This window comes from Mus musculus, chromosome 11, assembly GCF_000001635.26.
Source record: "Mus musculus strain C57BL/6J chromosome 11, GRCm38.p6 C57BL/6J".
In the NCBI taxonomy this organism is placed as follows: Eukaryota; Metazoa; Chordata; class Mammalia; order Rodentia; family Muridae; genus Mus; species Mus musculus.
In genome coordinates, this window is record NC_000077.6 from 43,213,882 (window position 1) to 43,236,824 (window position 22,943).

The following is a 22,943-nucleotide window of genomic DNA, read 5'->3' on the forward strand; positions in this document are numbered from 1 at the left end:
GACCATGGTGGGGTCCTGACCTGTGGCACCACTGGGGGCCATGTCTGGGTCCATGACCCTGCAACAGCAAGGGTCTGTTGCCACCAAAGGTCAGGTGGGCATCCTTGGTCTGCTCCATGGGGACATGTTATATCTGAGAGCTGAAGAACTGGCTCACTCCTTGATTGGGCATCTTGGAAGAGCTAGCCTTGGCGTCATGAGAGCAAGAAAACTGTCCCTGCCTCTCAGCAGCAGCAGCACTTGGAAGACCAGACTCTGCACCTCATGTGGGTAGCATGGTAGAGTTGAACCTGATGGTGGGGGTACAGATGAGCTGGCCCTGCTATTTTTGTCTGCTGTGCAGTAACATGGAGAGGGAGAGATGAACCCTCTTGCCCCTTGCCATCTATGGCAGACAGAAGACCTGGTCATCAGAGTGGGAAATCTAACCCTAGCCCTCACCAGCTGCAGCACTTGGGAGAACAGGCTCTGCACCTCACCTGGGTAGCACAGTAGAACTGGCCCTGAGTGTGGGGGTTACAGGTGAGTCAGTCCCAAGGACTTGAGTGTAGGAGAGCCAGCCCTACCTCTCCTCTGCTATTCAGTGGTGTCAGAGAGGGAGAGGTCTTCTCCCCTCCCTTTTACCTTTAACACTGGTGTTGAACAGGAGAGTTGACCCCAATGGGGTCTTGAAAACAGAAGAGCTGATCCTGTTCCTCACTTGAACATCTCAGTAGAGCTGGCCCTGGTGTGGCAGTTGAGGGTGAGCCAGATTCAAGGGTGTGTGTGTGGGAGAGCCGTCCCTGCCTCTTGTCTTCTGGGTGACGGCACGGATGAGGGAGAGATGCCCTACTTCCCTCACCATCTATGGTAGTCAGGAGAGCTGAACCCTGGATGACAAGGGTGGTAGAGCCAGCCAAGTCCCATTCATGGCCCAGATCCAGGGCTTTGAATTGGCCTGCCTCATCATCTCCATTAATGAACTGATAGAGTGCATGAAGGGGCCAGTCCTACAAATCTGAAACTACAGGATCTCCATGGAACAGGACAACAACAGGCTATCCAAGAGGAGTCCAAGTGAGGTTCCGGTATTGACAGAGTAGCAGAAACCAGAGGCTTTATTCCAAACCAAGTCATTGCAATGAGCATTTCCAAGCAAAGTAGTGTGGACAAGATAGTACAGTGTGAGACACACTGTGACACACTATACTTTTCACAATGGGATTTTGTTTTCTCTGTTGTGGAGGAGCATGCAAGGGTGGAGGATGGATATGAGGAAAGGGGAAAACGAGTAGGATTAGGTTGCATGAGGTGGGACCCACAAAGAACCAATAAAAAGTTTTAAAAAAAATAATGATTTGGAGCAACTTGTGGCTATAAAACCAAAAAAACAGGATTCACTAGACTATAACTTCCTCTCATTATGCCAAGATTTCAAACCACCCAGAAAAATCACCTCATGATCACACACTTTCCGTGATATATAGGAGACAGAAAGCATTAACTGAACAAGCAACTATTTTTGAGAAGTACTATTTTGGGAAAGCTAGCATCCAACTTCAGTTTTCAAGTTAATGAGAAGGCTGGCACTAGCTCATAGCTCCAAGCTAATTGCTGGACCCAAACTCAGAACTGAATCCCAACTCTATTACCAAAACACTGAGGTATCATGGCAAATCTATTCAACATCTGGGTGCCTGGCTTCCATACCCATAGATTTTCAGGGAAAAAAATGAATGTGATGATTCACACAGAGAGAAAGCAGCTTACCATGCACTGAACTGAGAGAAAGAGTACTGTAGAGAGTCTCATTTTCACCCCTATGTTTCTTTCCACCATGACCAGAGTGGGATGTTTGGAAACTATACACCTAGAAGGTCAGGTACAGAAGGAAACATCTGAGCTAACACCTTCTTTGTACAGGTGGGTAGGCTGAGATCCACAGAACACAGGGTCTTTCTATGACCATGCTACAGGTCTATGACCACAGAAGACCCAAATAATGCTCTGATTGCAAAATGACTTCTTATTCTGCATAAGACAGCTCACATGCTTAGAGTGATGTTGCACTTTCTTTACTCAACCACAGGTTACCACTCCACCAGCCAACAAGGCTCTAGGGACATCCTTGGAGAAGATTCAACAGCTCTTCCAAAGGCTGAAGCTTTTGAGTCTCAGTCAATCATTCTCATCCACGGCCCCCTCTGACACAGATCTAGGAGAGAGTCTGGGACCCAACTTGCCCACCATAGACTCCGATGAGAAAGATGACACGTCCGTGTGTAGCGGTGACTGTTCCACTGACGGTGGCTACCGGAGCAGCACATGGGAGCAGGGTGACATCCTGGGGTCTGAATCAGGCACTTCTCTGGAGGAGGGGCTGGAGGCACCAACTCTCAGCCAAGATGAACCAGAGCTGTGCTACGAGGCTGAAAGCCCTGATGAAGCAGCCCTAGTGCATGCTGCCCGTGCCTACAGTTTCACACTAGTGTCTAGGACACCTGAGCAGGTGACTGTGCGTCTGCCCCAGGGCATCTGCCTCACCTTTGACCTCCTTTTCACGCTGGGCTTTGACTCTGTCCGGAAGAGAATGTCAGTAGTGGTGAGGCACCCACTGACTGATGAAATAATCGTCTACACCAAGGGTGCTGACTCAGTCATCATGGACCTGCTGGAAGATCCAGCCTGTGGTGAGTTCCCACCATGGGGCCCGGGAACACAAGGGCTATAGTCCTAGGGGCAATGTGTAATGGTGACAAGGAACCCAAGTTAAAAGTCACTTACTCTAACATTGCAATGGACCCAAGCCCATGAGATAGTCTCAAAACAAGATCCTTAGAACACACTGAATTTTCCACCACCTTGACTTATGGAAGTGGGGTGTTCATTAATGCATTCAAGACTCTGTAGAGTCTTTTATAAGAGAAGCTATTTTACCTTCACATTTTCCAGTTTCCAGGTTTCTACACTCATTAAAATATTCATTAGCCATACCCATATCCAGGCTTCTTTCTACCAAAACATCCATTAGTCACATCCTAGAGCACACTGTGGTCCCTCAAGTGTCCCTCTTTATTATCATTTTCCCCAGTGCCCACCCCCACCAAGATGGATTTTTCATAAACTTGCATGGGGCCAAAAAAAAAAAAAAAAAAAAAAAAAAAGCTCCAAAGTCCCTATGTATCAGTGTCCAATTTTAGAGAAGCATGAATTGGTGTGCAGCCGCATTCTGATTGCTAACAAGGAGAAGACAGTGATAGGGGTATGATTCTCCCAGGATAGTGGCTCCCAGCCAAGCTTCAGAATTGCCCAGGCAGCCCAGAGCCTCCAGCCTTATCAGCTGTGGATCGCAGCCAAGAGGTTCATGGGGACTGATTAGTGTTTAGAATGAGAAGGGAGCTAATTAGTTCTCTTCATCCCCAGACTCTGGCAGATGAGTGCTTCTGAGCTGAGGAAGCCACAGCACTCTGGGCAAGAGCCACGTTGCCCTGGAGATGTTTGTTTATTCCTTCTTCACCTGATTGCAGAAATGGATTGGAGATGCTGCGAATAAAAACCACAATAGCAGTGTCACTGCCTTAAGAAAGAGACAATGCTTTGAAAGGGAAGGAAGAAATAAGATCAGGTTTAGTGTATTTGTGATGTTTGATCATCCAGTTTGACTCTGGGGTTCCTGAAAACCTGGTGTGGGAAAACCCAAGGGCTCACAAGGGTGAGCTTCAAAAGGGATGATTTTGAAGATAAGATATTGCAGTGTTCAATTAGGCATTGATTACATAAAGCCTGGACTTAGGTCATTTGATCAATGAGGAAGTAATATCTGAAAAGATGTTTATATTGTATAAAGATATACTTATTGGACTTCCTTGTACTTAGTGAGACCAGTATTAGAAACTATATTTTTAGCTTGGCATTGTATGAAGGAATGGGTGTGGCGTTCAAATTCTCTTCACTCCTGAGGATCTCTCTAAAACCTCTGCCCAGCACTAGTAAGGGATTCTAAAGGCTTCATTGCTCAGACTTACAGATTTATAGATGACTGATGCCTACCACAGCTTAGATGAACAAAGGGCAGGATCCGGTCCTGTGCCTTCCCACCAGCCCAGTCCTGAACTATTTTTATTGTCTAATAGAAAAAAAATAAATGATCTTGAAAAGAAATAAGCTATGTGGAACTTTAACACAGGGATTTTTTTTTTTAAGATTTATTTATTTATTATATGTAAGTACACTGTAGCTGTCTTCAGACACTCCAGAAGAGGGAGTCAGATCTTGTTACGGATGGTTGTGAGCCACCATGTGGTTGCTGGGATTTGAACTCCTGACCTTTGGAAGAGCAGTCGGGTGCTCTTACCCACTGAGCCATCTCACCAGCCCCAACACAGGGATTTTTGAACAAGGGAGTGAGGTATTTTTCACACTAAAGTTACAGGAAATGCAAAAGCTATTTTTTTCTAACACCATCCTTCGTCTTGAAAGAAAGCCTAAGTCAGCAAACCCAATGCGCTAAAGAAGTCCACTAATGAGATCCAGGTTTGCAGCTGTCTTGGAACTGAGCTTGACAAGAGCTAAAGTAGATGACAGGGCGGATGATGGGTTGTCTAAGTTTCAGAGAATAGTTTGCAAAGTTGGGTGGCTCTCCAAGCAAGGCTGGCTACTGAAAATATACCTTGAGTATCAAGACTGAAATTCCTAGCCCCCAACCCTCCACCTAACAATAGCGTTGCATTAACTTTCTAGGCAGTTGTCTTGTAAGCAGGTTTAGTTGAACAATTTCTTAGATTACCTCCCTTCCTTAAGTAGCACTTTTTCCAGCCAGGCTTTTGAAGAAAAGCTCTAAGAAGCAAACACTGTGAGGACTCATAGAATTATCATTTTCCAAGGCAGTCTGTCATCAAAAGACCTCTTCCATGTTCCTAGGGAGGGCTAGAAAGGGGACTCCTCTTTTATGGCTGATGTAGTTAACTGGAAAGACTCCAGGGAGTTGACGGTGAAACTCCCTGAGCATTTGCCTATGGCTTCATGAGAAACAACTATTTGACAGAGAGTAATATTGATGTGGAAAAGAAGCTGAAGAGAATCCGAGCCAGGACCCAAAAACATCTGGACTTGTATGCAAGAGATGGCCTTCGAACCCTGTGCATCGCTAAGAAGGTGAGAAATGATGCCTGCTCCAGATGTTTGCAGTAACTGAATTGCTTTCGACCTCTTTCAGTGTGTGTGTGTGTGTGTGTGTGTGTGTCTGTGTGTGTGTGTGAGTGTGTGTGTGTCTGTGTGTGTGTGTGTGTGTGTGTGTCTGTGTGTGTGTGTGTGTCTTTGTGTGTCTCTGTGTGTGTCTGTGTGTGTGTGAATGTGTGTGTGTGAGTGTGTGTGTGTGTGTGTGTGTGTGTGTGTGTGTGTGCGCGCGCGCGCACGTGTGTTTTCTTCATTAACTCCCACCTTATTTTTTGAGCCATGGTCTCTCACTAAACCTGGAGCGGCACTGAATGGCCAGCAAGCCCCAGGAATCCTGCAGTCTCTAGAGTCTCCACAGAACTGAGCTTACAACCAGGTCTTCAAGCTTACATGGCAAGCACTTTACTGACTGCTCTACCTCCCCAACTGTTCTCTCTTTCTTCCTCTCTTTCTCTCTTTCTTTTTTTCTTTCTTTCTTTCTTTCTTTCTTTCTTTCTTTCTTTCTTTCTTTCTTTCTTTCTTCCTTTCTTTCCAAAGAACCATTGGTTTGTTTTATTAATAGTTCGAAAGTTAATCTTCTTGGCTATTGACTCTAGGACCATGCACATATATTAAATAAGGACTCCAGCACTAGGCTCTGCCTACAGCCTTTGCTTTGTGGTGGTGTTTATATTCTTAGTAGCTTTGTGAAGCAGAATCTCACTGAGTTGTCTAGGCAAGCCTTGAACTTGTGACCACCTGCCTCAACTTCCTAAGTCACTGGGATTGTGGCTCTGCATCAGTCCTGGCTAGGTTTAACTATTCTGACTCAAGGCCAAAAATCTATGATTGTTACAATTTTGCTGAGGCAAAAATCTGAACATAAAAAATAGATATTGTGTCTTTAACCATTCTCTATCTTTATTATATGTGTAATGGGTGGCCTGCAACTCATAAAATTATTTATTTATTTATATTCTTTGGAAATCTTATGCATGTACTCAAAGTATCTTAATCCTATCCACCCACTCATAGATATAATTTTTCTTCAAAGTAGTCTTTTAATTTTTGAATTATTTGTCTAAATTAAAATTTGGAGAGGGTGTGTGTGTGTGTGTGTGTATTCACATGAAAGAAATCTAGCTTTCTGGTTTCTTTTTGAGAATCTGAGTCTTCACTGATGGCACCAATTTGCATAACTATGTAACAACTGATCCCTGTGATGAGAACATGTTCAACTGTGTTCTGACTGTGCCTTCAGTCCCCACCATTAGCTATTGTTTTACCCTTGGCTCTGATGTGGGCATACAGATCCCTCACCTCTTGACGCTGCAGCACTGACAGAAGAGGTATGAAAGGGGGACAGAGCAAGGGCATCTGATGAGATGTGTAATATCTGGTAGCAATGCCATGATGCTCATACATTTTGAGGTGGCCATAATCATTTTCTCTTCTACAGACCCCCATGGCTGCTCATCTGATTCATAGAGATTAAATATCCTCACTTTAAAACCAGACCCATCTGGGTACAAGTCCCAATCTCACTATTTTTTATGTGACTTTAGGATAGCTTATTACAGAATAACTATACTCTTACCATTGTCTGTTTTCCATATGTCTGTGTCTATTGTGTCCCCTGTTATACACTGTACATTTCTCAGATGCAAAAGTCCTACTCATGGCCCAGAATGGTGGTGCATGCCTTTAATCCTAGCACTTAAGAGACAGGGGCAGGTAGATCTCTGTGCGTCCTAAGCCAGCCAAGGCTACATTGTGAGGTCCTGTCTTAAAACAAACAAATAAAAAGGACCTGTGTCCCCTTGATTTTCCTTATAGTGTCACACAGAAGGACTCAATTAATATCTGTGCTTGTATAAAAGAATCATTTGTTTTTTAAAAAGAGGATGCATACATATAACATGGTGGGCCAAAGGTGCTCTGGGACTCCAAAGTAGAAACACATCATGTCTCTGTATATTTGACTCTCTGCCTGATAAATTGTCTACAAGCCATGGAAAATATGGCTGCTGCTTTCCTGATGCACTACTGGATAGAAATGGGGTCAAGTTCATTGCTGTTTCACAGTACTTAACTTTCTCTTCCTCATGATTTCTAGGATTGGGTCCTTTTTTAATGTTTTTATTAACTCCTTCAGAATTTCATGCAATATATTTTGACCATATTCACCCTCTCCAACTCATCACCGTAACTTCTCCAGGAACTCTCTTCCCTCCCTATTGTCCATATTCTGGGCATGACTGCAGCATGGGCTCCTTGGGTCTTACTTTACATGTCAGCTGTCAGGAAGACCTCAACTTCCAACATATCTTAGTCAGGGTTTCTATTCCTGCACAAACATTATGACCAAGAAGCAAATTGGGGAGGAATGGCTTTATTCGGCTTACACCTCCATACTGCTGTTCATCACCAAGGAAGTCGGGACTGGAACTCAAGCAGGTCAGAAATCAGGAGCTGATGCAGAGGCCATGGAGGGATGTTCATTACTGGCTTGCTTTCCATGACTTGCTCAGCCTGCTCTCTTATAGAACCAAGACTACCAGCCCAGAGATGGTCACACCCACAAGGGGGCTTTCCCCCTTGATCACTAATTGAGAAAATGCCTTACAGTTGGATCTCATGGAGGCATTTCCTCAACTGAAGCTCCTTTCTCAGTGATAACTCCAGCTGTGTCAAGTTGACACAAAACTAGCCAGTACACAACAGAAAGCAAGTTACTCTCCGTCAACAACAGACTCTATAGTATTGTCCTTTTCTCTATTTGCATAGTACTCCTCGAAATGAACTAATCATTTAAGCCACTTACCTGACGAAATCATCTCACCCTCCATCAGCATATAATCTGTAGCATCCTGAAACGTGAGCATAGTAGGAACTCAGCAGATGTTTGGTGATCATGGAATGTAAGGTTTAATCTTTTGTCAATTTATACATTCAAAATATCACTATGGAGAATCCCACACCCAATTCTGTGAGACTTAGAGGAGGCCAGCATATCAGGATCCACACAGACTTAGATCCACACAGACTTAGAGGAGGCCAGCATATCAGGAACAAGGAGGAATCCCATTTGCTGATCCATTCAAGGTTACTGATAATCCTCTCCTGTCTCCTAGGTTGTAGATGAGGAGGACTTCCAGAGGTGGGCCAGCTTCCGTCGTGAGGCTGAAGCATCCCTTGACAACCGAGAGGAGCTTCTGATGGAGACAGCCCAGCACCTGGAGAATCACCTCACTTTACTTGGTAGCTAAAAATAAGACATCACTACATTAAAAACAACAGGAGAGGAATGCTGCAAGTTAGGAAAGGGACTCTTGGCCAGGATTCCGATGCTGCTACAATTTTGTCTCAATTAGGAGCCTTCCATGGGTTTTTCCAGATATTTGGCATAATTGGGCCATACCAGCAACCAGCCCAGTTTCCTGGGGTTGCCCTGAGAGCATTCCTGGACTTCCTGCTGGAAAAAGAAGCCCATAAGTTTGGCTTCTTCCCCAACAGCAAACTCCTCTACCCAATCAAATGTTTGTTGTACACCTACTATGTGCACGAAGTAGCATGCTAGGCTTTGCAGCTAGAGTGAGAAAATGGAACCACAGCTTCCATATTCCCACACTTAGAATCTAGCCTGGATGATTAACCAAGTCAGATCATCACTCAGGAAGTGACAGGAGCTGGGACAGATGTACAAATGGGATATAAATGCAAAATCGGAGGTGCCAACTCACAATGGGGCCAAGACAATTTGGAAAGGCCACTACTAATTGCAAAGACCAATATAAGTTATTCGGAAAAGGAGGGGAATGTTCATGACAGAATATTGGATCTAAATGAAAGGCAGGAAGTGAGGTCTGAGGAGAAGGGGAAATGTCTCAGATCTGCTTTCGCTGGACCACAGAATAGAAAGGAGAGCTGAGAGGACCCCAGTTCATGAAGGGCCATGTAGATCATATGCTAAACATTCATGGAGTACTTTAATAAAATCACCAGGGCTACGGCTATATAAAAAGGTAAACTGATGATGCAGGGCAAGAGGAGAAGTACTGAGACCAGCTAGGAGACAGGCTGGATGTCTATAGGAAGAAAGAGCATTACAGAGATGAAAAGTGAAAAGCTTTGCTTAGGAAAATGAATCTCCTGGTGTCTTGGAAGAAATGCCCTTGCTGTTAATCACTCTGGGGCCACCAGGAGAGATGAGAAGCAGCCGGAAGGAATTTAGGTTGAGGGGATCTTTCACAGACCTCCTCTAAAATGACACACAAGAAAGAATTAGGGCTGTACACGGGCCACTAAACCAAGAGCTGTCTTTCATTGCTACAAGATGGTGAGGCCTTGACAATTAAATGGCAGCAGCAGAATAGTTAGACAGCCTTCAAACAGAACTTTTTACTCTTTAGCGCCTTCTGCCTCTTGCCTTGTGCATTGGCTGCTATGTTTGCTGCCTCCTAAGCCCTGACACTTCTAAAGCTGGAAACAAGAATTGTTTTTACAAGAACCAGAATGCAGCTAGTCCAGAGTAGTCTACCCACCATACAAGGCCACAAGTGGTCACCCCATCTGGGGTTCCCACCACTCTCTCACCTCCTGGATGTGTCTTTGGCTTCAGGGTAGCACCAACTCTCCGCCTCAGAAGATATTCATCAGCTGGCTCTGCTGAAGGACTCACTTGTCAGAGCCTGTCAGCTTCCCTGTCTAGGAGAGGCGTTCACAACCTTCCTGTTTCATTTTCTCTTTCACACAAATAAATGTGTTTTCCCTCTTCCCTCCACACAGCCTCCCTGTGCTGTAAATCGATCTCCTGAGCTCACCTCGCAGGCTAAACCTCACAGAGAAACGATATTTAAGTCATCACTGCCCACAGAGTTGTTTACCTATGCATTTGTACCTGAAATACAAAACAGGCACATGTGAAGAGAGATGGGTCCCTTTTTTCACCTCAAGGTGGCTGGGAAATGTGACTTGAAGGCAGAAACTTGTGACCACCAAAAATGCCGCACAGCCTTCATACCAAGTCTCAAAATACAAGCAATATGCAGCCAATATAACTGCTTTGCCAACGGTTTACCACCCTGGATTGTTCAAAGAAACGAAGCCTTTGCTTGTACCCTAAGTAAAATGGTTAGCCGTTAGTGTGTGGCCTGGAATGAATCTCAATTCAAATGCAGATTGAGTTTTGATTAAGCGCTTAGCAACTATTTCATACATGGGCACGGCTTCATCGGGGTTGAGGCAAAGCTCGAGATCATCCACAGATGATGGCATCTGTATGTCTAATTGTGCATGACTGTGCATATCGAAAACAAACGGGAGTCCCTATTAAACCTGCTGTGATCTGCGCCAGAGCAAGTTTCTCTCTGCTCTCTTCAATACTCACTGCCTTGTGTCACTACAGGCCACCACCAGGTCCCCTCTACACTCTTGCTTAGTCCCTGAGAAACTCTCATTCTGACTCTCTATTCTCCAATCCACTCTCTAGAATGATCTGAAAATACACACCCGATCCTGCCCCTCCCCCACCTAACACCCTGTTACAGCTTTCTTTGCGGCCAAATAAATTCCATATCCCTCAAGGCCCTGATATGACTCCAAAACCTATTTCCCTCTCACTCACTCTCCTCCTGACTTCCTTTCTAGTCATCTCGTACTCTGAATTCTAGGCCTTCACACCTGTTGGTCCCTCTACCTGGAATATTCATTTACCTCTGCCATTGATCTTCCTGGTCTGAACAGAAACAGTTGTTCATCAGCAAGACTTTTCCTTGACTTTCGAGGTGAAGTTCTGTGTCTGCTCACAAAGCACTCTGATCCTGCCATGTAGCTCAATTACAAACCTTCCAATGGCTTGAGTTCTGGGCAGGCAGCAATTGTCCTAAATGGGGTTACTAGTGCTCTGATGAAGCACCATGACCAAAAGAAAGTTGAGGAAGAATGGATTTATTTGGCTTATGGTTCCACATTACTTTTCATCACTGAAGGAAGTCAAGGCAAGAACTCAAATAAGACAGGAACCTGGAGGCAGGGGCTGATACCGGGATCAAGGAGGAGTCCAGCTTACTGGCTTGTTCCTCATGGCTAGTTCAGCCTGTTTTCTTATAGAACCCAGGACTGCCAGCCCAGAGGTGGCCGCAAACACACAATAAGCTATACTGGGCTGGGCCCACCCATGTCAATCACTAATTTACCAAATGCCCTATAGGCTTCTCTACAGCCCAATCTTACAGAATAATCTTAATTGGGGTTCCCTTCTCCAAAATGACTCTATCTTATGTCAAGTTGACATAAAATTAGCCAGCATACCAATCATCTTTATCTAGTTCCTCGTTGTATCCTGTGTGCACAGACTAATACAGAGAGCATATTTGATTAACAGCTGTATAATGCTGTGGGAGACGTAAGCTGCCACACATTTGACCTAACTGTGCCCCCATGTCTTTGGTGTTTCCAGGAGCCACTGGGATTGAAGATCGACTCCAAGAAGGGGTTCCAGATACCATCGCTGCACTGCGGGAGGCTGGAATCCAGCTCTGGGTTTTGACAGGAGATAAACAGGAGACAGCTGTCAATATCGCATATTCCTGCAAACTGCTGGATCAGACTGACACAGTGTACTCCATTAACACAGAGAATCAGGTAAGGCCAAAGAGGGAGTGAATGCTGATATACATAGCAGCCCCTCAGCCAACTCTGGAGATCTTGGATCTCAGAAAAATCTGAAAGTCATTCAGCCCAGCATTCAGTAATCCATGCACAAGCTTAGTAAACAGGTCACTTTGATTGCTACTTACCAGGGAGTTTGAGCTTCCCTACTTTATAGGTAAGGACATTGAAAACCACAAAGGCTCAGTCTCCTGCTCAACAGCTTTCCCTGCTAGTCTGCTAGTCTAGACACCAAATCTAGAGTTCTGCTTTCTTGTCAGGCTAGTGCAAGTCACATATACCACACCCATTTACTCAATGGTCAGTATCTTGCTGGTTAATATTAAGCCCCCTATTGACAAGTCCCACTTGAACTGAAATTAACCAGAGCTTAAATTTTCAACATCAATTTATATGTTGTGGAACAGCATCCTAAAAGAAATAATGCATCATGAGACTATGTTGTGATGGGATGGGAGAGAAGTGTAAGAACAAGCCAGAAATCAATATTTCCCACCAGAGTGGGTTGTGCCAAGTATGAGGACCAGGAAAGCACAGTATGAGACCTAAGGAAATGTCTTCCCAGCTATCCTAAGAGTTTGCATTTGGGAGGAAGATATAGAAAGTGAAATAAGGAATGTGGAAAGTGAGTGCTGAGATGAATCCCCTGTCAATGGAGCAGGGATGAGATTCAGAGGAGCTGGACAAGAAGAGCACTGTACTCAAGGGGCCATGGGAAGAGGGAACCTGGGAAGCTAGTATATTCCATGGGGAAGGAGAAGTGGAAAGGCAGGTGAATGGAAGCAACCAGAGTGGGAAAGAGAGTGCTGGCCTCTTGCTGGCTGAGCGAGACCCCAGGAGAGAAGTTTGGGAAGATTTATATTTGGTCTTTATACCATGAAGAAAGATGCATTGTTTGAATGTGTGGGGAGGGAAGGGGGGATGGGGATCTGTTCCAGTTAGTAAAGTGTGTCCCTCAAAAGCATAAGACCCTGGATTCGGTCCCCAAACCCATATAAATGAGGTGGTCATGGCAGTGAATGCCTCTAATCTCAGCGCTGGGGAGGAAGAAACTCACTGGGACTCACTCATCAGCCAGGTAAGAGGAATAGAGAGAGCTCGTGGTTCAGAAAGACCCAGACTCGAAAATACGGTAGAAAGTGATTGAAGAAGACACTCTACATCAGTCTCTGGTCTCCACATTCACCCATGTGCATGATCATACACACACACACACACACACACTACAAAGCATGCCTATGTCCCTTAAGATGTAAATCTGGTCTATAAGCTTCCTTTTTTCCTGTGAATAACTTTGAAGATTGAATATCTGCAAATCTGTAGGACACTCAGACTAAGGAGGGTGCAGTGGGCTAGCTTCTTCTTAATGAGATGCATTCCTGTAGGAAACTGAAGATGTTTGATTAACAAGTCAAGTTTCTAAAGAACAGTTGGCCACACTCCAAGTCATTGTGGGTTTAGTCACTGAATTTTCAACTCCATCACTGTCAACTCCTTCAGAGCTGTCCAGAACCCTCTAAGACAGTGGCTCTCATCCTCCCTAATGCTTCAACCCTTGACTACAGTTACTTCCTCATGATGTGGTGACCCCCAAGCATAAAATTGTTTTTGTCACTACTTCATGACTAATTTTGCTACTGTTATGAATCGTAATGTAAACATCTGTGTTTTCTGATGGTCTTAGGCAAACCCTGGAAATGGATTGTTCCAATCCCAAAGGGGGTCACAACCCTAAGGTTGAAGACCACTGTTCTTCGATTACACTTGAATCTTCACACCCTTATACAGGAGCCACTAATCCAGTAAGAGTAGTCTCCCTTAGCCTTTTCCCTGGGAGTACGTAGATATATCAATAATATTAAGCCAGAAAGTGAGAAAACACAATCTAAATCTCAGATTTATTTAAGCCTTAGTTTACTGTAATTACCTATTCAGTGAACATTTTCTCCACAGGTTTTAATTTACCTAACTATAAACATACTTAGATTTACTATCTCTTTTGTATATATCTTAAAGCAATAAGCAGGTCTTGTGGGGTCTGCCAAGATTTCTAGGTTCTCGTGTCTATAAATTCTAAGACTAGAAGTGCATTTTCAAAAGGAACTAATAATAACAACCACCGTTACTATTATTATTGACAGCACCTTTAGAGCTTCAAATGCTCCAAATTGTATACTCCATAGCTTTCATCCTCTGCTCTAAAGCATGGATTAAAGATACTTAATGTGCATGCTGCCAGAAAGATTAAATAGGATTGCAGAGGGAAAGTACTTACTTAGTCCTTATATTTGTTAGCTAGTGCTTCATGACAAGTTATCCCCAAGGCTTAGCAGCTGAAACAGTCCTTTATGATCCCGAGGTTCTGTGAATTAGAAACCCAGGGATTTCTGAGCCAGGGTTTGTGGGTGAAGGTCTCAGTAAAGTTATAGGCTACCTTTCCAGGGCTCTGAGGCAAGATGAAATTTAACTAGGTTTATAGATAGGAAGGAACCCTGCTTCCAAGTTGACCCTCACAGCTATTAACAGATCTCAGTTCACAGTCCTCTAGGCTTTGCCACAGACTGCTACACAACATGGCACCAGATTCCTCCCAAGGCAAGCTACTAGAGTGAATGGGAAAGAGTGCTGAAGTAGAAGTCAACTTGGGAAGATATATCGTGTGTGTGTGTGTGTGTGTGTGTGTGTGTGTGTGTGTGTGTGTGTGTGCACGTGTGTGTAAAATTTCTCTTCTTTGGAAGAGTCATTAGGTCTATGACTAGAAGGAATCACTCCAGCATTGTTTACTGCAGGATCCTGACAAAATGTTAAATATTCAGTAACTAGAACTATTGTGATTAAAACATGGAAATAAGTGGATTCGGGTTTGGTTGTGAACTTCACAGCTCCTGTGACTGTGTGGTCCAGTCTGGAAGAATTTATGGGACTAGAACCAAGCCCAACATCCAGCAAGAATCACCCCATTATCTGGAAACACTTTATACTCCAGAATCAGTTCCTGTGGCCCCTCCTGGCTCTTGCAAGTCCTTATGTCTGCGATAGCAATTTAGCATCTCCTAAGGGAAGATTCAGGAAAATGAGCTGTATCTACTCCAGGAATTACCCCAATGATTGTTAGACAATAGATCAATCTGCCCCAGATCTGTCACTTAAGGAGTACCTTCACAAAATCTACCCAAATCCACATATCACCTCAACTATTTCTCTTAATGCTTTTATTCAAAATAATTCATTTGAATAATACTTTACTTTTAGAATAGATTTTTAGCATTTTGACTAATAGAGAAATATCATCCCTTACCATGGATAAAAGAACCTGATAGGCTCAGGGGCTGGCTCAAAGAATAAAGTACTTGTAGCACAAGTATAGGATCAGAGTTCAGATCCCCACAACCTGCATGTCAACTGAGCATGGGGCATGCCTGAAATACCAGCACTTAGAGGCTAAGACAGGGAATCCCCAGGGCAAGCTGGCTAGATTAGCCAAGTTGACAAGTTCTAGGTTTAGTGAGAAGAGACCTTGCCTTGGTAAAGTGGAGAAAATTCATGGCTGGCACCCAACATTCCCTCTGGACTCCACATGCACAGGACACAGGCACACACATCTACACATTCACCAACACATATGCAAACATCCATACAGAAATGCATGCATGCTATACTTACATAGAAAATCCAGTTCAAATGAGTACAGCATGCTACTAAAGTTATTTATACTATTATCTTCGGTCTTCTCAAGCTTTATTAAAAGGTAATGTTTACACGAGTTGAAGAAATATCAGAAGAATAATTAGTACTATGATTTGATTTTATCATTGATATAATTCAAAGTATTAGAAAAGAATTGCTAATTAAAAACAGCTTCCTCACCGAATTTCAAAATAACATCATTTATTTTTTTAAAAAATCATAAAACTAACATGATTGTGGTACATCTTTAATCACTTGAAAAGGGGAACAGTAATATCACTAGTTCAAGGCCAACCTGGACTATATCAAAAGACCATCTCAAAGTAGAAAAAAAAATCACAGAGAAGACTCTTTGAACCAGTAATAATTTCATATTCATGGTCAGTCCAGACCAACATGAAAAACACTGTATAGCACAGTTCTTAAGACCTCTGTGGAATAGACCAATAGATCTACCCAGAGTGGCGGGTTTCTTTTCAAGTTAGGAAACCATGTTGAAAAAGTAAGGTTCCTGCCTCACTACTATTTGGCTGACATTAAGTAAAGTACTATGTTCCTCATTGTTTCAATCTCCTCATCTCTAAACCAAGACTAGGGATACCTACAACAATGTGTAAAGGCACAGCAGGGAACTGGAAAGGCCTGTAAGAGACAGAAAACTCACAGAACAGCATGAAATGTTGTCAAAGTCTACCAACATATTAGTGCTAAGTTTTATCCTATACCCGGCCCAACTCAGTTGCCATCTTGCAACAGCCACTTCTACTTCTAATCACCTTCTCCTATTCTGGCCATTAATGTCTCAAAAATCAGTATGGTTTAATGCTGCTTCAAATACTGCAGAGAAATGTGCAATGAACTTGGAAAATTACTTATATGATAGAGTTTTATAATTATCTTACTAAAAATAAAGGTACAGTTTTAACCTTCAAGGCTGCTTACTAACACTTTATTATGTGACACTCTGTAGGAAACCTGCGAGTCCATCCTCAATTGTACATTGGAAGACATAAAGAGGTTTCATGAACCGCAGCAGCCAGCCAGAAAACTCTGTGGGCACCGCATCCCACCTAAGATGCCATCTGTTAACTCGGGAGCTATGGCTCCTGAAATTGGACTGGTCATTGATGGGAAGACACTGAATGCAATTTTCCAGGGAAAGCTGGAGAATAAGTTCCTGGAGTTGACTCAGTACTGTCGGTCTGTCCTGTGTTGCCGCTCCACCCCACTGCAGAAGAGTATGATTGTCAAGCTGGTGCGAGACAAGTTGAGCGTCATGACTCTTTCCATAGGTACCCATCAGCCTGGGATGTGGGTGGTATCTGGGCAGGATTCACCTGACCTGGATCAGCTGTGAAAAACAATATGAGTAGGCAGAGGTCTTTGATAAAAATCACAGTCTAGATGTCGACGTTAGGAGATGAAAATAGGGGCCACTAGATTAGAACAATAATCAAAGCGCTTAGAACTGGCCAGTTAGCTAAATAAAAATCAGATCTTAGGTGGAAGTCACTGCCAAACAAGGGCCCTGGACTCAAAATATGAATATAGTTTAAAAAATATTTCTACCAGAAATAGACAAGCAAGAGTGCTCCACTAAGAGACATTGTCCAGTACCCTCCCAGATTTATTTACCCATGGTAATACCTAAGATATTTATAAATTTGCTATTCTCCTGGGGATAGACGGGGTAGGGGTATTTCAGATCTTTAGATGGTATCTTTTAATTTTATATGCTAGCCTCTACATCCAAGGCATATTCTCAATTGACTCTTGTTGGTTGATGATAAATTGGTCAGAAGATCAAGGGCTACTCATCTCAAGCACAGAAATAAAACTTTCCCACTAAGTACCTCCCAGGAACAAGAAGCCTGATTTATAAGAGTCTTCGCGATCTGGTTTACACTAACTCGCTGTTGGTGTTTCTTATCCTGGCCTTATCATTCCTTATCACTGGGCTCTTCATATTCTGTCCAAGCTAAATTAAATTGCTTGCCATTCTCTATGGGCCTTCCTCCTTACCCTCATCTCTCCAAGCCTTTGTACAAAATGCTCTGTGAAACACTCTACCCCTAACCCCACCCATATCTTGCCCTTTTTGGTGGAGTCCCATTCCCCATCGTACCTCCTACGCATAAGCTTATAGGGACAGAGTCTGTTTCATTCACTATTTGATCTCAAGATGAGCACATTCCATACATATATTAAATATAGTCACCACCACCCCCATCTCTCAACTCACATACATCAACCTAGTCCCTGAAATTTTAGTTGTCTTTGGGCCTAAGAGAAGATAATTATAGAAATCAACATTCATGAGTTTAAATATTATGATATATTATTCTAATTTCCTATAACACTGTATTATTAGTTATTGTTAACCTTTTATTGGACATAATTTATGAAGCAAAACTTACTATCATTACACACACACACACACACACACACACACACACACACACACACACATATATATATATATACACACAAATAGTTTATAGACTGTATCACTGTCCATGGTTTCAGACACACAGAGCTAAGGGTAACCAACCTATTCTACTTAGGGTCATCTCTACAGAAGAAAAAACGCCTCTCTCTTTTCTTCTCTCCTGTTTTAGAGATCTGGAAAATATTATATTCTTTTAAATAGTCTCCATATACAATATAAAAACTGAGAGAACCAGGCACAGTGGCATATGCCTATACCCCGAACATATGGGAGGAAGAAACAGTAAGACCCAAAATTCAAAGTTATCCTCACCTACACGGAGAGGTCTAGGCCAGTCTGGGATCTATAAGATCCGGTCTCAGAGAAAAGGATAAAGGAACAGATCCTTAGCAACGCCATCACTACTGCAATGCTGTGAACCGTCCTCTTCTCTAATCCAGATACACAATAGGCAATAGCCCAGCACATGCTCTCTGAGGTTAGAGATTGGCTTCACTCCCATAGCAACAGAAACAAAACCAACAGGGCGAGAAATAGCATGATTCCACACCTCTGCTTCTCCTGGTGTGCCAACAGAAGTTAAAGCTTAGCTTTATTCTGCCTTTGAGAGGATTAAAATTATGGACTGCTGTGCTATCGAGAAAAGAATCACTATTATAATGACAAAGTCTACCAAGAAAGACAACTACTACATTTTTAATTGGCACATAAATCATATAAATTTATGGAGTGCAATATTAGTGATAACATTTTAAAGCTCCATATACTTGTTGCCAAATAATTGTGGAGGAATTATTCTCTCTCCTCTCCAATTCCATTATTCTCTATCATAAACAATCTAAACTTAATTACAGCTTATATATGAGAAGCTACTACGGAAAACCAGTGGGTTCCGAAGGAGACTATAGTAAACACCGTCTCTAACAGGGTGACCAAGCAGAGCCCACAGGCTGACTCCAGCCTACTGTATATTTTTATACGGAAGCTTATAATGGTTTTGTATTTTTAAACATAAAATTTAATACTACTAGTCTTTCAGCAACAATTATTTCACTTTGCTTTATAGCTTACAAAGCCTAAAATATTTATCTGATCCTTTAGAGTTTAGCTTGCTGAGCTCTGGCTTATAAGATAAAGCACTGGGGAGATTTGGGCTCTGTAAGATGCCCTCACTGTATAGAACTGTATGTGGCTTCTTGAATTAAATAGACCTTCACCAGCCACATTTCAATAGATATAAGATGGTAACTATTTCTCTATTGTAGATACAGAGGTTTTTACAACATTAGAGAACAGTCTACTCGATAGTCCTGGTATCAGACGTAGGGTGTCCATGTGTCTCTGTGTGTGTGTGTGTGTGTATGTGTGTGTGTGTGTGTGTGTGTGTGTGTTTTGTGTGTGTCTGTGTGTGTGCATGCTTTCATGACCTTACTCTAGTTTCATGAAAGCTTAATTTACTCAAAGTGATACTATATCGCAGCTTTAAAAAAAATCAGTGAATAGATCTCATTTTTTCTATATTTATACAGAAAACTGAATGTCATCCATTCCTTTGGGTCTTACTCATGGTCTCTGATGAGCTAGCTGTCCCTGTATTCTAGTTATCTTGATGTGGTAGTTGATTCGAGTCAAACTAAAATAGAGAAGGCCCTTAGGCCTTGTTTCAGTCACCTCTTTGCCATTGTGATAAAATATCTGACCTGAACAGCCTCAAGTGAGTAACTGTTTTATTTCGCTCATGGTTTAGGCAGTTTAGGTTCTGGCTACACTACATCCTCCTGAAGTGTGAAGCAGGATCTCAGAGAGGATGATCTACATATGTGACCCCATGGTCAAGTCTCACTCAGCATTTGTTCTAGCTCTAACACACACACACACACACACACACACACACACATCATCATCATCATCATGATGGAGGGAGCATGATGAAATAAAAGTGCCATCTCATGGGAATCAAAACTGAGAGAGAGACAGGAAGGTGCCTGAGAGAAGACACCCTTCAAAGGCATGTCCCAAGTCACCTACTTCCTTTAGCCAGGCCCCACTTCCCATCAGCTCCCAAGAATACCATCAAATTATAAATCCATGACTGGATTGTTCCACTCATAAAGTCAGAGCCCTTGTGACATAATCACTCCTCAGTGGTGGATGTACCCTCTGGGGACCAACCCTTAAACACAGGAGCCTTTCAGGAGACATATTACATCAAATCCTAGCAACCCCAGAATCAGAACAGAAATAGACAAGTTCCGGTACTACTGCATGCCTTCACCAGATGGACAGCCCTCACCAAGTCTCAAAATTGGTCAGAGTCTCAATTTACTCTTCAGCAAAATCTATTCTAAGATGTGCAGAGGCCTTTCTGCACATTATAAAGGACCATTCATGACACTTTTGATCATCATTGATGGAGTAAAAAGTCAATAAGAAGTAATCATTGAGAGATTTAAAATAAAGTGCAGTTTCTTCTGTTCAGATGGGCCACTCTGAGCGGTTGGACCAGGTGTAAAGATGCTCACTGGTCTCTTTTCTTTCAGGGGATGGAGCCAATGACGTAAGCATGATTCAGGCTGCTGACATCGGCATTGGAATATCTGGGCAGGAAGGCATGCAGGTACTGTGCCCTTTATCTCGTCCTTCTTCTTGTCTGCTCTCCTTTATCCTTACTGTAGGTTAGAGGAGTATCCCAGGGGGCTGAAGAAATCTTCCTTTGAGCATCACAGAATTTTTAACTGACTGTCAGGGGGTCTTCCATGCCTCTGTGTCCTCTTTTACCAAAATCCTACAACTCAGTCCTTTAAAAACAGAGGGACATTGAGGCTATGTGGCTTCTACAAAAAAAAAAAATCAATGGTAGCAATAGTCTAAGGCTACACAGCATGAATAAGCCTTTCTCTGTCTCCACATATCCTTGTGACCTCCATAAGGAGTGACATACATAGGGATATTTGAATATATTTTATTGCCTCATAAGTTAATTGGTACATTTTCGTAGTGTACCTAATTCTCTAAAAATTCCATTTGGAACAAGCATACTAAAATGAGATGCTATTCTTTCCCATTAAATCAGACCCTGTTTTCTGAACCATCAATGCTCATAATCTCACCACCAGAAAAGATACTGCTTTAAATGGTTGCTGAGAGTGAGAACAGCAGCCTTAGTTCTCGGTCACCCTTCGGGTCCTAACCATATGCCAGCAATGTCATATACTTTATATGTTACTGCATGGGATTTCAATAATAATTATATATTATAGACTGTCGATCATTTTCTCAGATAATAAAACTGAGGTTCTGGGAGTTGACATAATTTGAAAGTGTTCCAAGAGTCCTAACAAACATATCTAAACCTCATATTCTTAAGAGACCTCTGTATCTTGTTATAAATGACCCCAATGACAGAATGTCCATCTCAGCACCATGTAAACAAATGTCCCAACCAATGGACTCATCTGTATATTATGCCAGTGGCCTACTCGAGAGGCACTCAAGGGTACTCAGAAGTTTGAGAATCACCTGGTGAATTTGTTCTCTTTCAGAACAGAAACTGCCAGTGGGCCTTAAAAAATTATTGCTGGTTAACTGGATGGAAACAGGGCCAAGTAGAGTTCTGGCCCTTCTTAGATTCTAGTAAGGCTTCAGCTTCCAAAAAGGGAGGAGGGGTGTTGGAACCCAAAGAGCCACCTTCGAGTGAGAAGGTGACAAGGGATCAGGCGGGCCCAGACTGCTACAGACCTAGAATAAAGCAATGTCTTCAAGAGAGCTTCTTTGAGGGCACTGATGGCTGTAAGTTGAAAACCAATGTCTCTGCTCTTTCCTCTTAGGCTGTCATGTCCAGTGACTTTGCCATTGCCCGCTTCAGCCACCTCAAGAAGCTGCTGCTTGTGCATGGCCACTGGTGTTACTCGCGCCTGGCCAGGATGGTAGTGTATTACTTCTACAAGAATGTGGTGAGTATCCCCCGTCTAACTTCCCATACAGCCTTGCAAGAGCTCTGTCTCCTCTGAAGACTAGATGAAGCATTTCTGCACAAGGAAACCAGTCAGGCTGACCTGGATTCGGAATCTCACTAACTGTCCAACTTGGGGCAACACTGTTCATCTCTCCATAGACCGTAGATTCCTCCCTCAGGAAAGGGAGGCAGCTATTGCTTGCTTGAATGTAGTCATAAGAACTGGTAATGTTGTACAGAAAGCACTTGAAAGAGAAACATAGTAGCCTATAAAATGGTTATCATTTTCCTCTTACTCCATGGTTTTAGACTCTGATACAGTCTTCCTTGTTCAGAAATTAACTTCTCTGTCCAAAGTCCAATGCATATGCGTACATAAAAGAGCTGCACAACAAAAAATTAGGTAAATTCAATCAGCTGGAGGGTGATGTTGTCTCAGCACAGTCTACGCAAACAAGTCACTCCACTTGACTTGAAATTCACTCTGAGAATGAAAGACAGCTTACTTAGAATCCAAAACAGCCTATTTAGGTTTTTATTTTCCATCCAATGAATCATTCTTTTGAATCGGCACAGCCTCGTCTCTGCATTAAATTTGTGAAACAGAAAGAAAACCTCTCCAGCCAGCCATGCTCTCAAAGCTCAAATGATATTTATTTCTAGCATGTTGCCAAGCTCCCAACTGCAATACGGATGCTGTATTATCTCCCAGCTGTAATTAGAGGGTGGGCAACGATGACTTCCACATCCGAAACCAATTCCAGAGGGGATTAAAAACCTGCCTGCTCTGAAATTTGAACAATGAATTAATTACTGTAATGGAGCATCTAGGGAGGAAGAATGGGCACCCAATCTCAGCCCTGCTGTCACGGGGTTCAGTGTGCTCCCTGTGAAATGCAAAGACCAGAGGGGAAGTGGAAACCAGCCTCTAGGGGACAGATATACTTTGTGATGTTAAATTTGCAAGATGCATGTCAGGACAAAAACAAAGATTTACTTCATCTATTCAAGTAACTGTTGAATGTCTGCTGTGTGCTAGGCAGCATG

At 42.9% G+C, this 22,943-nt stretch overlaps 1 protein-coding gene and 1 long non-coding RNA gene across 5 annotated transcripts in view; one reads left to right on the plus strand and one right to left on the minus strand.

Moving 5' to 3' along the window:
• Nucleotides 1-10,564, minus strand: part of Gm12146 — a 28,471-nt gene extending 17,907 nt beyond the window's left edge. For both annotated transcript variants that reach the window (XR_003949542.1, XR_879805.2), the window contains exons 1-2: nt 9,730-10,564; nt 7,958-8,398 (exon numbers count right to left, since the gene is read on the minus strand). This is a non-coding gene — a long non-coding RNA (predicted gene 12146). The remainder of the gene's footprint in view (nt 1-7,957; nt 8,399-9,729) is intronic.
• Atp10b (ATPase, class V, type 10B) overlaps nt 1-22,943 on the plus strand; it is a 250,122-nt gene that overhangs the window by 201,718 nt on the left and 25,461 nt on the right. For all 3 annotated transcript variants that reach the window (XM_017314606.2, NM_176999.3, XM_006533534.3), the window contains 7 exons: nt 2,069-2,669; nt 5,024-5,133; nt 8,268-8,394; nt 11,594-11,778; nt 16,463-16,784; nt 20,482-20,558; nt 21,769-21,894. In XM_017314606.2, coding sequence (XP_017170095.1) covers nt 2,069-2,669; nt 5,024-5,133; nt 8,268-8,394; nt 11,594-11,778; nt 16,463-16,784; nt 20,482-20,558; nt 21,769-21,894 — 1,548 coding nt within the window. The remainder of the gene's footprint in view (nt 1-2,068; nt 2,670-5,023; nt 5,134-8,267; nt 8,395-11,593; nt 11,779-16,462; nt 16,785-20,481; nt 20,559-21,768; nt 21,895-22,943) is intronic.